Source organism: Malus domestica, chromosome 17, assembly GCF_042453785.1.
Source record: "Malus domestica chromosome 17, GDT2T_hap1".
Lineage (NCBI taxonomy): Eukaryota > Viridiplantae > Streptophyta > Magnoliopsida > Rosales > Rosaceae > Malus > Malus domestica.
Window position 1 is genome coordinate 29,135,813 of NC_091677.1, and position 13,231 is coordinate 29,149,043.

At 38.4% G+C, this 13,231-nt stretch overlaps 1 protein-coding gene across 2 annotated transcripts in view; it reads right to left on the reverse strand.

The window, feature by feature from the left end:
- Positions 1–1,910: 1,910 nt before the first annotated feature.
- The window catches only part of LOC103417363 (transcription factor bHLH162-like), a 66,474-nt gene continuing 55,153 nt past the window's right edge, over positions 1,911–13,231 (reverse strand). For both annotated transcript variants that reach the window (XM_070817677.1, XM_070817678.1), the window contains exon 3: positions 1,911–2,402. In XM_070817677.1, coding sequence (XP_070673778.1) covers positions 2,295–2,402 — 108 coding nt within the window. In that variant the 3' untranslated portion in view covers positions 1,911–2,294. The remainder of the gene's footprint in view (positions 2,403–13,231) is intronic.

Here is a 13,231-nt window from a genome sequence, read left to right on the forward strand (position 1 = left end):
ACGATCATGCATTTTCCAAATCTGAAATTCCTCAGTTTCCACACCTTCAACATCCAAATCATCTATAAACCGAGGAGGACAAGGACGAGATCCATCAACAAAGTCAAAAATACTATGACTTTCAAGAAGCAATCGAATCTGATAATTCCATACCAGATAATTTGTATCATCAAGCTTCACAGTTACAGAATTAGAGACATTCGAAATGAGAGTCGTGATTGGAGACTGTACAATCTGTAATTGTGCAGCAGTCACCATATTTGCAAGAATTTGAGAATTCAGGAGAAAACGATTACAAATCTATGGAGTCAGAGAGACGAATCGGACAAACAACTCACAAGGAATGCAATTGTGGAGATATCTTGGAAGACGATATCAATGCAAACAAATCGTGGAAGAAGCAATTAATCAAACACTTGGCGTGCACAATGAGACAGAAACGGCAAGAAAGCAACTGCGCAGATACACAACCTCACAAAGCTATAAAGAGAGGAAAATCAAGAGCAGAAATGCACACCAGAGCAAAGCGATCAGGAATGCGGAAGCAAAAAGAAACACAGATCAGGATCGAGAAGTCGTCATCACCAGCGAGGATACCATGTCAAAATACAAAGAAGTTCTTGATTGTCATATGTATTCTTGAGAGAGAAAGAGAGATTTGAGAGAGTATCAATCTTTAGAGAGAGAAATGAATTGTATCTTGTTATGTATTGAATGAATGATTTGTGTTACAATATCTACATATATATATAGACAAGGCTATCTTAGTCACTAAGTAAGTTAACAAACTTTAACTACCTAGCAACCTAATCTACATATATATATAGAGGTTGCCGCCGACCCCGACCATGCCAAGGGCTGACTGCTGAACGAAAATCGGATCGGGAAAGCTCACACACAAACAGTGTGAAAAGTTCTCACAGAGAGAAAAGAACTCTCACCAGAACGGGAGAGAAGTTTTTTTCTTGTTGTAGGATTACATGACTGGTAATTAGGTATGTTGCCTTTAGATTAAACAACCCGGCACAAACTTCCCCTCGTGAAACGTAGTTGGACCAACTTCATCGACCCAAGTTGTTAATTGCAATAATAAGTTGGTTGCGAACATGATCAAATCGTGATATAATTGTTAGTGAAATTCTGTTTATACTTAAAATTTATAACTGAACTTTGATAAATCAAAGACGAAGGTACCAAATAACATTAATAATGAACTATTAATTTATTTGATACATTTGGAAGATTAAACGATCTCCGTTTTGTATGATTTTTTTGTAAGAATTATCTTCAAATGAAGATTGAGACTTTTTTTTTTTTAACAAAAATAAAGATCAAGACATTGAACGATTCCAATAATAAATTTATTACGGTAAAGACACATTATTTACAAGTAGATAAATGAGCTAATCCCAAAAAAGCAGAGAATACAAGTATTATTCAATGAGAAAATTATTCTTTCTATTTTATTCATTATCTTCAAGTGATAATTAATCATTTGTTAGATAGTACGTGACAATTGACAAATATTAGATAAGAGGCTTTTAGTGATAAGACTAAAACTAATTGTTTTATCCGCTGTGATAAACAGTCCCTTTAAATACATATAGGAAATCTCCATCACCAACACCATGTCATCTGAGGCTGCAATTGTCACGCATGATCCTCTGCTTGTGTATAAACAAATAATCATTCGTTGGGAGAATTTTCCTGCTCAAAAGCAGTTGCCTCAACTCGTTAACCGTGCTTACGTCCTTCACTTCCAACGGCATCGTTGCCGCATTGAGTAAACTGGACAATGTTTGCACCACCACATTCAATCTTCTCGCCGCCGGCTCCTCTCTTAGACAACTCATATAGTGTTGTGGAAGATGACAATTCCGAAAATGCACGTATCCCATACTCTTTTGAAATGACACATCCTACAAATTCTTCTGCCTTCCATATTTTCTCTTGTAAATACATGGTCTTTAATTTTATAGTGAGAAGAATAAAATGTACAAACCCAGACAACCAATTAAGAGGTAGACTGAAAGAAAGCTAAAGATGAGTAATTTTGGGTCTTTTCTCTGAACTGTCCAAAATAATCACCGATTATTGACAATACAAATCTCCGTAATTTCATACTAATTAATAGTCAATCTATGCTGGTACATCGAGTGATTTAGCTTAATTTCACTCCCTAATATCGTTAATTGCGTAAAAGAATTAAAAGGCCCCATTTTTTCATGTATTTCTTTCCCGTGGAGTACTTCTCAGAACTAATTCCATATCGTCAGAGACTGGAATTCCAAGTCTCAAAAGTATTCTTGCTGTGATTCTTGGTCGCTGGTGGATCCATTGACAAATCTGTTAAGTTTTTCAGTTATTCTTGCAGCCCCAAACTCAGACATAGATTTGCCTATCTACATGAAAGAAAGACAATTCATAGTCCAAAATTAATATCCCAAAGTACTGATTAATATCAAATATTTTCTTGAGAAACAAACAGAGAAAAATTTAGCTAGTTTTACGTACTTCTGCACGTACTATGTGAAATGTTGAGTCTACCAAAGTTGAAAAGTTAGCATGAACAACGTTGGAATGAAGCACATTAAACTTGATTTTCAGTTTGTTCGGGATCGAGTCAATCGTGGGCTTCTTCAAGTGTCACATGTTTCTACTCAGGATCAGCTTGCAGACATCCTCACAAAAGCCCTTCCTCGTCCACGCTTCCAATTGTTACGATCCAAGATCGGTGTCTTTGAAGGGACCACCGTCTTGCGGGGGTGTAAAAGGGAATGTTCTACTCACCTGCTTGTCCACTAAGTCATCTAAGTCCACTAGCTGTCCTTTCATGATTGCTTCCATTAGCTATTCATGATTGTGTTTAGTCCACTAGTTGTCCATTAACCTTTCATGACTCATTGCTTTTCCACTAAGCCGTCTAAGTCCACTAGCTATCCTTTCATGATTGCTTCCATTAGCCATGAATGATTGATTGTTGTCTGGCTCCTATAAAGAGCACTTGTAAATCATTTGTAAGTTAACTGAATATACATTCATACTCACCTTAATTGGGAGTAGAGGTTGGAGTAAAGAAGTTTCATACGATTTCTCCTGTTCTTCTCAACAACCCTCCTTTCAACTTTGGTTGAAGAAGATTCATTTGCTTAATTACGATCCATTCTCTGGCAAGTTGGCCACAAATAAATAAGTACAAATACCATATATATATATATATATATATATATATGCACACACACACACAGATATATAATATAAGTCCGTCTGATGAGAAAAGTGCAGAAGGAAGACGAAGTCTTTACTCTCTAGTGATGAGCAAGGAAATCAAAGAGTAGAGTCAACGCGTACGACTGCTACTCTGCTCGTCATCCAAGTTACATCAGCCATATTTATAAGTCAGAAAGAAAGCCGTGTTGGAAAATTAGTTATTATTTTACTATTGTTTATGGTTTTCTTGTGGGCCAATGATATTAGAGTTTCTTACCCGTCAAGGATTAGGGTTTTGCTTAGTTTTCACTATATATAGGAGTGATTGTATTAGTTTATTTGATTAAGTCATTCACAATGTAACCTCTCTTGGAGTTTTGTACCCGTTTCGGCATTCTTATTTATTTAATAATATTTTTTTTTTGTTAGTCTTTTCGTTGCACACTCTGATATTCAACTTGATATCAAAGTAGGTTTGATCATATGGGATTTAATCTGCTTGTTTGATATTCGTTTGTCTATCGCCTCCGTTATCTGTTAGGGTTCTCGTCGTCAGTGTATACCCATCACCCCCTTCACACTCTCTTCTTTCCCCAAGAAACACCATTTCTCTTCATCCCTTCACTTCCCTCCAACCCCCTTCCTCCCTTTCCCACCAATTCCAACATCTCCAACCGCCACCACTTTTTCGCTCGGCGGTTCCGGCTTCTCCTTCTTTTTCGACGGCTGTCAGCGACGATAGAGATCAGCTTTCAGCTTTCTACTTCCGAAACATATTTGTTTATCCCTGCTCTGTGGGTCCTTGCCCTCCGACACCACGCTGGCGTCAGCTAGGCGTCACTTGGGCCGGTCTCAAGTTCTATCGATTTTAGGCCGGCCTGTGGACTGGCTTGGGCTAGGTGCCAGTTGATTCCACGGGTTAGAGTGGATTGGCTGAGTCTCAGCCTGTTTTTTCTACTGGGTATCGGCCTATCCCATCCCCTGTGGAAATGCTCTTATGGATATTCTCCACGTTTTTAATTCTTTTATAGTTAAACTTGTCCTATTTCATAAGTTTCCACGTGATCTTTTGTTTTTCTCATCGAGGATTGTATTGATATTTTTGTCCTGTTTTTCATCAAGTAGAAATGGTTGCCCAAAAACAAAACGAGAGGAACGTTTACTTTATGTTTTATTTTTTGTTTTGTTCACGAAGAACAATTCTTAAAAGGATATGAAATTGCATTAATATCTAAGAATTACATTAAACATAATTATTCATCAACCACAGCACGTGTTGCAGGCCTATCAAACAAGATAATAAGTTGGAAATATCCAACTCACTAGGAACTGAAAGAGGAAGATGATCAATAGAATCGATGAAGCTAATTTTATAAGTAAACAATGAAAAAAAAACATTACAAGACTGTATTACTAAGTAGACAGATGCCTATAATTTAAATCTCACAATTTGTAGGATGTTATAAGTTATTGACACATCTATATGCAATGGCAGAGGCATAAATTATTTCAAAGCACATCTTAAATAACCATACGGGTAGAGTATAATAACAAAAACTCATATAAAAATACAATATCACTTGAAAAAAAACAATCTCATCCCAATAAACAACATATAACCAAAAAAAAAAGGCAACAAGCTAATTCATGGTACTTTGTACAAAGAAAATTGTAAAATTGTAGTCAAGTGATTACATAATTACATGATTCATTGATTGAAAGAAGAATTAAAAAGAGGGAAATATGATGTCTTGGAGACGCCAAAAGCAATTGGCAAAGAGGGGACAGAATTGGAAAGCAAAAATTAATGCATGTCGTATTACCCTCTCTAGATGGAGTTATGCTAAATTTAAACAGAGGGGATGGAAAATCAAGGAAATGATGAGTCAGCTGGGGTGGCTTCAACAGAATTGGGGTAGGAATTTTGCGGAGATTCAAGTCTTATCCAAAACAGTTGACTCGTTGTGGTGTCAGGAGGAGTGCTATTGGAAACAAAGATCGAGGGTTCAATGGCTGAAGGAGGGAGATGCTAATACCAAATTCTTTCACCAATCAACTCTGCAACGAAGAAGAAGAAATAAGGTGGTCTCCTTAAAAGATAACAATGGAAATTGGGTGAAGAACCCTGGACAGATTCGGCGCATGTTTGACGATTATTTCATGGAGCTGTTTACATCGTCGGGGATGCGGGATTGGGGTCAGATTTTGAACTGTGTTACTTAAAGGGTTACTGATGAGATGAATGATGACCTAGTAGGAGTGGTTTCGAGTGAAGAGGTTAAACAGGCAGTTATGCAGATGGGCAGTTTAAAGGCCCCAGGCCCTGACGGCTTCCCCGATGTCTTCTATCAGGCTCACTGGGATATTATTGCAGCTGAAGTGAATGAGATGATTGCGACATTGATGCTTGGGTCGGTTGACCCCCGGAATATAAATGCTACTCACTTGGTGTTGATTCCAAAGGTTCAAAATCCAGTGTCCGTATCTCAATTTCGCCCAATCAGTTTGTGCAATTATTCCTACAAGGTGCTTTCCAAGGTGTTGGCCAACCGTCTCAAACTGATTTTACCGGTGCTGATCTCTCCTACCCAAAATGCCTTTGTGGCAGGCAGACAAATTCATGATAATATTGGGATTGCGCATGAGCTTTTCCACTTCCTTAAAACTAGAAAAACCAAAGGCCAATTTGAATTGGGAATCAAGTTGGATATGCATAAGGCATACGATAGAGTGGAATGGGATTTTCTGATGGCAGTTATGGAGAAAATGGGATTCAATGATAGATGGCGAAAGTTGATAATGGGATGTATTTCTTCGGTGAACTTTGCCATCATGCTCAATGGGCACCCTGGATCACGGTTCGCGCCTTCTCGTGGTCTAAGGCAAGGGGACCCTCTATCCCCTTACCTTTTCCTCCTGGTCAGTGAAGTCCTTTCGCTTCTTATCCAACAGGCCTGTGATAGGAGGTGGTTAATGGGAGTGAGAATGAATGCTTTGGGTCCATCTATTTCTCATATTCTTTTTGCAGATGACACTCTCATATTTCTGAAGGCTGAGGAAGTGAACTGTCGGCACCTTATTCAGCTGATTGATGAGTTTTGTGTGGCGTCCGGACAACAGGTTAACAAGTCGAAACCTAGTGTTTGCTTCGGGTCTAATGTTTCGGTGTCGCTCTCACAACATCTAGCGAACATTTTAGGTATGGAAATGGTAGGAGATCCGGGTTTTTACCTCGGGGTTCCGGCTGTTTGGGGCCGATCAAAGAAGGCCGGTCTGGCCTATGTTAAAGGGAGGCTGATGGAAAAGCTAGAAGGGTGGAAAAAATCGACGTTTTCACAAGCAGGGCGGGAAATCCTTATAAAGGCTGTGGCTCAAGCTATCCCGGCTTACCCAATGAATTTGTTTAAGTTCCCAAATTCGTTTTGCCAGGAAATGGACGCTTTGATTTTGAAGTTTTGGTGGGGACAAAAACAAGGGGAAAATAAGATTCATTGGGTTTCTTGTGAGAAACTGGGGAGATCAAAGGATGAGGGTGGTATTGGGCTGAGAAGCTTTACAATGTTCAATGATGCCCTATTAGCTAAGCAGTGCTGGAGGCTGATTGTGGAGCCAAACTCCATGTGGGCGTCAGTGCTTAAGGCCAGGTACTTCCCGAATTGCTCTTTCCTTGAGGCTAAGCGGAGTGGTAGAGCATCGTGGATTTGGTCTAGTCTACTTGCTGGAAGGGAGATCCTTCGTAATGGTGCTCACTGGCAAATTATGAATGGTAATGATACTCGGGTATGGGTGGATAGGTGGCTCCCATCTCTTCCCTTAGGGAGACCTATCCCTCTGGGTCCGGTGCAGGTTTCTAAAAACTTGAAAGTCAAATCTTTAATTTGCCAGGAGAGTGGTGAATGCGACATTGATTTTCTGAAGCCTTTCCTTGTGGATGCGGAGTTAGCGGCGATATTGGAGACTATACCGGGAGACCCGTTGCTGAAGGATAGGCTGATTTGGCCCTATGAGAGAAGGGGCTCCTATTCAGTAAAATCGGGTTACTATTGGTGCTTGACCCGGAGCAGGGGGAGGATCCCTCTGCCCAGTTTAGCCACAAACTGCCCCAAGGCGCTATGGAAAATCATATGGAAGCTGGAGACACCACCGAAAATCCGAAATTTCTTATGGAGAACTATGCATGGGGCAATTGCCACAATGGCGAATTTATACCAACGTCGGTCTTCTCCTTCTCCTCTGTGCCCCATTTGTAAAGCATATGATGAATCAGTTGAGCACATGCTTCTTAAATGTCCTTGGGTGAAAGGGATCTGGTTCGGGGGTATGCTGAGTATCAGAGCACATAGGCAGCATGCCTCAAACTGGGCAAATTGGCTTCTCCTGATGATGGAGTCGGCTAATGGGTTAAGGGAGGTTCGGATTATGCTTTTATCTTATATTGGCTTTACTTGTTGGCATATTTGGAAAGCCAGATGCGACTTTCTGTTCAATAATCTGAATCTTAACCCAAGGCAGGTTTTGGATGCTATCTCTCTCTCTGTATCAGGTTATAAAGACTCAATTCCTACAACGGGGACAAATCTGGTGCCCAGTTCAAGAAACGGGAATAGGACCCTGCCCAGTCCAAGAATTGGGGAAGTGGAAGTCCGTTGGGCGCCGCCGAACCCGGGTACTATAAAAATCAACGTTGATGCAAGTTGGGTAGCAAGTTCGGGGATGGGTTACACTGAGGTGGTGGCAAGAAACAGCGAGGGTGGTTTCATGGCGGCTTGCAGGTATCGCATAAGGGCTAATAGTGTTGCTATGGCTGAGGCTTTGGCAATTTTACATGGGTGTGAGCTAGGAGCTACTAAGGGCTGGGATTCTATTATGGTGGAATCTGACTCTCTTGAATCAATTTCCTGCCTTAGAGATCTGGCAAGGAAGGGCAGTTGGGAGGCTTTTCCCATTCTAAGGAAATGCTCTAGAATGGAATCAGGTTTCCAAGATTGCCGCTGGTCTTGGATCCCAAGACTGGCCAACTTGGCTGCGGACCTTTTGGCGTCGCGGAAGTGTAGGGAAGAATGTGACTTCGTTTGGGTTGACAGACCCCCATCTTCTCTGATTCATGTTCTGTGTAACGATGGGCTTTCTTGTCCCCCTTGATTTGTGGTTTTGGTTGTGTGTGAAGGGACGCTCTAGCTTTAGTAGCGGCGTCATGGTTCCTGCCTACCTTCTCGCACCACTCTTCTGTGTAGAATTGCTTGTGTTTGTTTGCCTCTTTGTAGGCTTTCTTGTATCTTTCTGGCATCTTTGCCCGGGTAGTGAATCTCCTGATTTCCAAAAAAAAAAAGAGGGGACAGTTTGAATGGAAGGTAAGATTTAAGATTTGAATTGCTAATTTTTTTTTTTGTCAAAGATTTGAATTGCTAATTGATTTGTTTAAGTATAATATTTGGCAATTCTAAATAAGATAAAAAATGTAAATAATGAAATTATGAGCATATTGTACATAATTAATGATTTTTTATATAAAATATAATATGATATCATCTTCACCTTTCTCCGATTTATCACCAGCAGTCTGCTCAAAATTAACTTGATGCAAAAAGATAGGAAGTGCACAGGGTCAACTGACCACTAAGAGGCTACATTGGCTCCGCCCATGCATCCATGCCTAAATGGATTGTTTTGTCGTTGCTTATGTTAATAGGCTACGTCAAGTATAATGATTTAGACCTCACAGAGCACTTCCTCCCGTTGTTTCTAGATATGGCAAGATGATGGAACACTCCAAAACACGTGAGTGTTGGTAATTGGCAGCCATGATTTTTGCCATGACAATTTTAGCCCCACGGCAATTTAGACCTCGCGGATTCGAGCACTTCCACCCTTTGTTTCTAGATATGGCCAGATGACAAAACACTCCGAGATGACAGAACACTCCAATACACATGTGAGAGTTGGCAACTGGCAGCCATGGTTTTGCCATGGCAATTTTAGCCCCAAGGCCAGCTTTGGAAGGATGATGTTAGACATGTGAACATGCCAGAGGAGCTCAGTTAAAAGTTGGAATACAATGGTTTTTGCCATGTGATATTTTTTGGCCTTCTGATGTAAACGGTAACTTCAATTTTTTAATTTCAATTTTTTTTAACAAAAAATTGTTAAAAAAATTAGAAACACTTCGAAAAAAAACTATTAAAATTTGAAAATATACATTTAAATAAAAAAATTCTCATTTTATTCACCAAATTAAAATGTTGACCCTTAACTCAACTATAGCAGCCTACTCTAAATAGTAGTAACTTCCCTAAGACCATTTCCAGTGGTTGAGCTAAAAGCCAAATATTTTAACTCAGAAAATTTAGCTTTTAGCCCAAAAACAGCTTTTTTGCTTCAACCGTTATGGTCTAAAATTTTAGCCTAGAATTATTAAAGAATGAACTTAAGCTATTTTTGTCTTAAATTAATTTTAAATAAATAAATAAATATGAAGACTATCATAAATTAATTTTATGAACATTTTAATCTAAACATATTTAAATTCCAATAAATATTGAAAAATCACTAAATTTTCCACAAAGCAAGCTTTCAACTTTCACCAATCTTTCAACCCTGGGCTAACTTTCAATTCACTAACCGTTCAACACCAAATTTTCAATTCACCAATTGTTCAACACCAAACTTTCAACTTTCACCGTTAGATTTGAACAAATACATAGGTATTTATAGAGTTTTGGGTGAATTTTGAGTTAAATAATTTTTTTTAATTATTTTAGCCGTTGGATTTAAATTTGGACCGTTAGCTCTTTTTTTTTTACTGTTAGATTTGATTATATTCGATGTTAGCTGTTGGATTCAATGTATTTTAAAATAACATATTCTAAAAAAATTAAATTTGAATCTGGACCGTTGGATCAACTAACGGTCCTTAGATCTCAGCCCTTGGTTTAAAAATAGGGCCTTTGGGGGTTTTTTGGGTGGCCGACAACCTATGACATAGGGGCCCACCCCTGTCAGGCAATGTTTGCAAGCCCATCGCGTGGGCGCGTTGGAGAGTGACGGGTCCAAGACTGGCCCAGCTTTGGAGGGCATTTGGCCCAGCTTTGGCATTTAGCTTTTAGCCCAATGTTTTAGCATTAGTTAAAGGGTGTTTAGGGGGGGAATAAATGGAAAAATTTAGCATTTAGCTCATCATTAGAGATGGTCTAACAAATTATCCATTATATCCACGCATGCAGAGACATTACTATTCACTTCTTTTTCTTCAAATAATTGGACAATTAGCTACAATAAATATATTTTGACATTCGATGTATGAATGACCATTTCACCTAATTACCCAAATATGTTTACCGTAGGTATTTTTCCAATATAATATACGATTCTAATATGACGCACCATTGCCAATAAAATGCTTTAATATCACGGAGAGGAAATGTGGAACTCGGATGACACTTTCTTACCAAATGCAATATATTACAACTTAGTATTTACTTCGCTAAATTTCACGTCCTATTATTATTATTATTATTATTATTATTATTATTATTATTATTATTATTGCCAAATTAATAAAAGTCTTCATATTAATGATTGTAGTACTGGACCCAGAACTACTATTCGTCTTTCTCTTACACAACAGATCAAGATAGATTTTTCAATGTGTTGAGAATATGTTTCGATACACTAAATGTTATAAGACAAGTGGTTGGGTACTTGAATTTTTTTTTTAACTATTTGTATTAAGACACTTGATGTACTGAGTCATATTCCCAGCACGTTGAAAAAAAATTCAAGGTCATCCTATGATGGCGGAGCTATGCATTAGCAAGAGAGTAATTTTGGGTATTCACTCTATAACAGTGGAAAATAATCACCCTTAATTTGAATTTTTTTAATTTTTTTTTACGGAATGACCAAAATGATGGATGATGGACAATCTCAATGACCACTTTTATCGATTTGAAATGTTAGGGATCAAAATGATGAGTTATGCAAATCTCAGAGACCATTTTGACATTTAGCCTATTATTTACACTAATGGGGAGGGGGTGGGCTTAGCCTCACAATGGCTAGTAATAATTTGATTCAAATTCGCCTTTGGCAAGAATTGAACCTAAGACTTCTCACTTACTAATGAAGAGAAATACCACTAGACCTAGTACTAAGTGGCAATTTGATTATTTATAATACAGAACTAATTAATAGCCATATTAAGTTGGCACATCATATATTCATATGATTTAGCTAAAATCTCACTCCCCTAACATCGTTACATGAAAAACGACCGCAATTTTATAGTTTTGTTCAATATACACAGGTCACCGGGGAAATACGATTGATTTATTTGTTTGGTGGAGTACTTCTCAAACCTATCCCATATTATTTCCGCAGGCTCGAATTCGAAGTCCCAAAAGCAATCTTGCCGTAATTCTTGGTCGCTGGTGGATTCATTGACAAATCTATCAAGCTTTTCATTTATTCTTGCAGCCCCAAAATCCAACATAGAGTTGTCCATCTACATGAAATGCAAGCCAAATTAGTACTCCAAATAAAGATCCAAAAGTACTGAATCATATCAAATATATTTTCTTGAGATGCAAACGGAGAAAATTTCAGTTAACTTTCCATACCTCTGCGCGTACTACATGAAATATAGTGTCTCCCAAAGTTGAAAAGTTGATTCCAAATAAAGATCCAAAAGTACTGAATCATATCCGTTCATATATTATAACTTATTTCATAAAATTTATTTTTTGAAAAATTATTAATGAAATATGAGATATTTTTCCATCATTAATAAAATATGAGATATTTTGTTATTGAACTGTAAAATATATTATGAAAATTGATGAAAAATAATATAATTTTTTATCGATTTATTATAATTGATTATTGACTACATTTTTTTTAAATTTATTTGCAACAAAGATGAGTGATTTACAATATTAATGGTTCGACACAAATACAAATTTCTGTAAACACTCAGGAAGCATTTTAAGGTAGAATTTCTCCTCATTTTTTGAGTGTCCAAGAATTATTTTACAAATATTGTTGTTGTTTCTTATTATTTTACAAATATTGTTGTTGTTTCTTAATCTTTCTTTGAAGATCATCTTTACAAAAATAAAATAAAAAACTCATTTGACTCGGATTTTTTTCAGTCATCCAAATGTATGGAACAACTCCGCCCATGTCTTACATGGCCGGTCCCAAGCCCGGATAAAGGAGGAGGGGGAGGGCGTCAGGTAGTCGACAGCCGGCACTCCATGATCACGTCGAATCCTTATGAAAATGAATCCAGAACAAAATCGCGCTAAAGCTAGGGCGTCACCCGTAAGTGGCGCGCTGTGTGGCCCGAGCACAGTGATAAGTGAGCAAGGGTCGCTGTATCTCCATCGGCACCCGGATGCAGTGTTAAATGAGCAAGGGGGCCATAGAAACTTCTTTTCGAACGACTCCACTCAAAGTTGTTTGGGAGCATATGCTCCTATCAACTTTACCCGGGACACACAAAAGAAGTACTTTGATCCTATTAGACGGGGGAGGGTGAAGAAGCTAGGACAGAAGGGTAGAGTTCAAGAGAGCAAAATGCGTTTAGGAACGTGGAATATAGGAACCTTAACGGGAAAATCTATGGAAGTAGTGGAAGTTATGGTGAGGAGAATGATAAATATTATGTGCCTACAAGAAACTAAGTGGGTTGGTAGTAAGGCAAAGGATCTAGAAAACTCAGGGTTTAAACTTTGGTATTCGGGCACAAATAGAACGAGAAACGGTGTTGGCATCATCGTGGACAAGACCTTGGTACAAGATGTTGTAGATGTCAAGAGGGTAGGAGATAGAATCATGGCAATCAAGATTGTAATAGGACAAGAACTTATCAATGTGATTAGTGCGTACGCACCTCAAGTAGGGGTGGATACGAGTTCGAAGGAGAAATTTTGGGAAGATCTTGGAGACTTGGTGCAAGGAATTGCTCAGACGGAGAAGTTATTTATAGGAGGAGATTTAAATGGACACGTGGGCAGGGAGACAG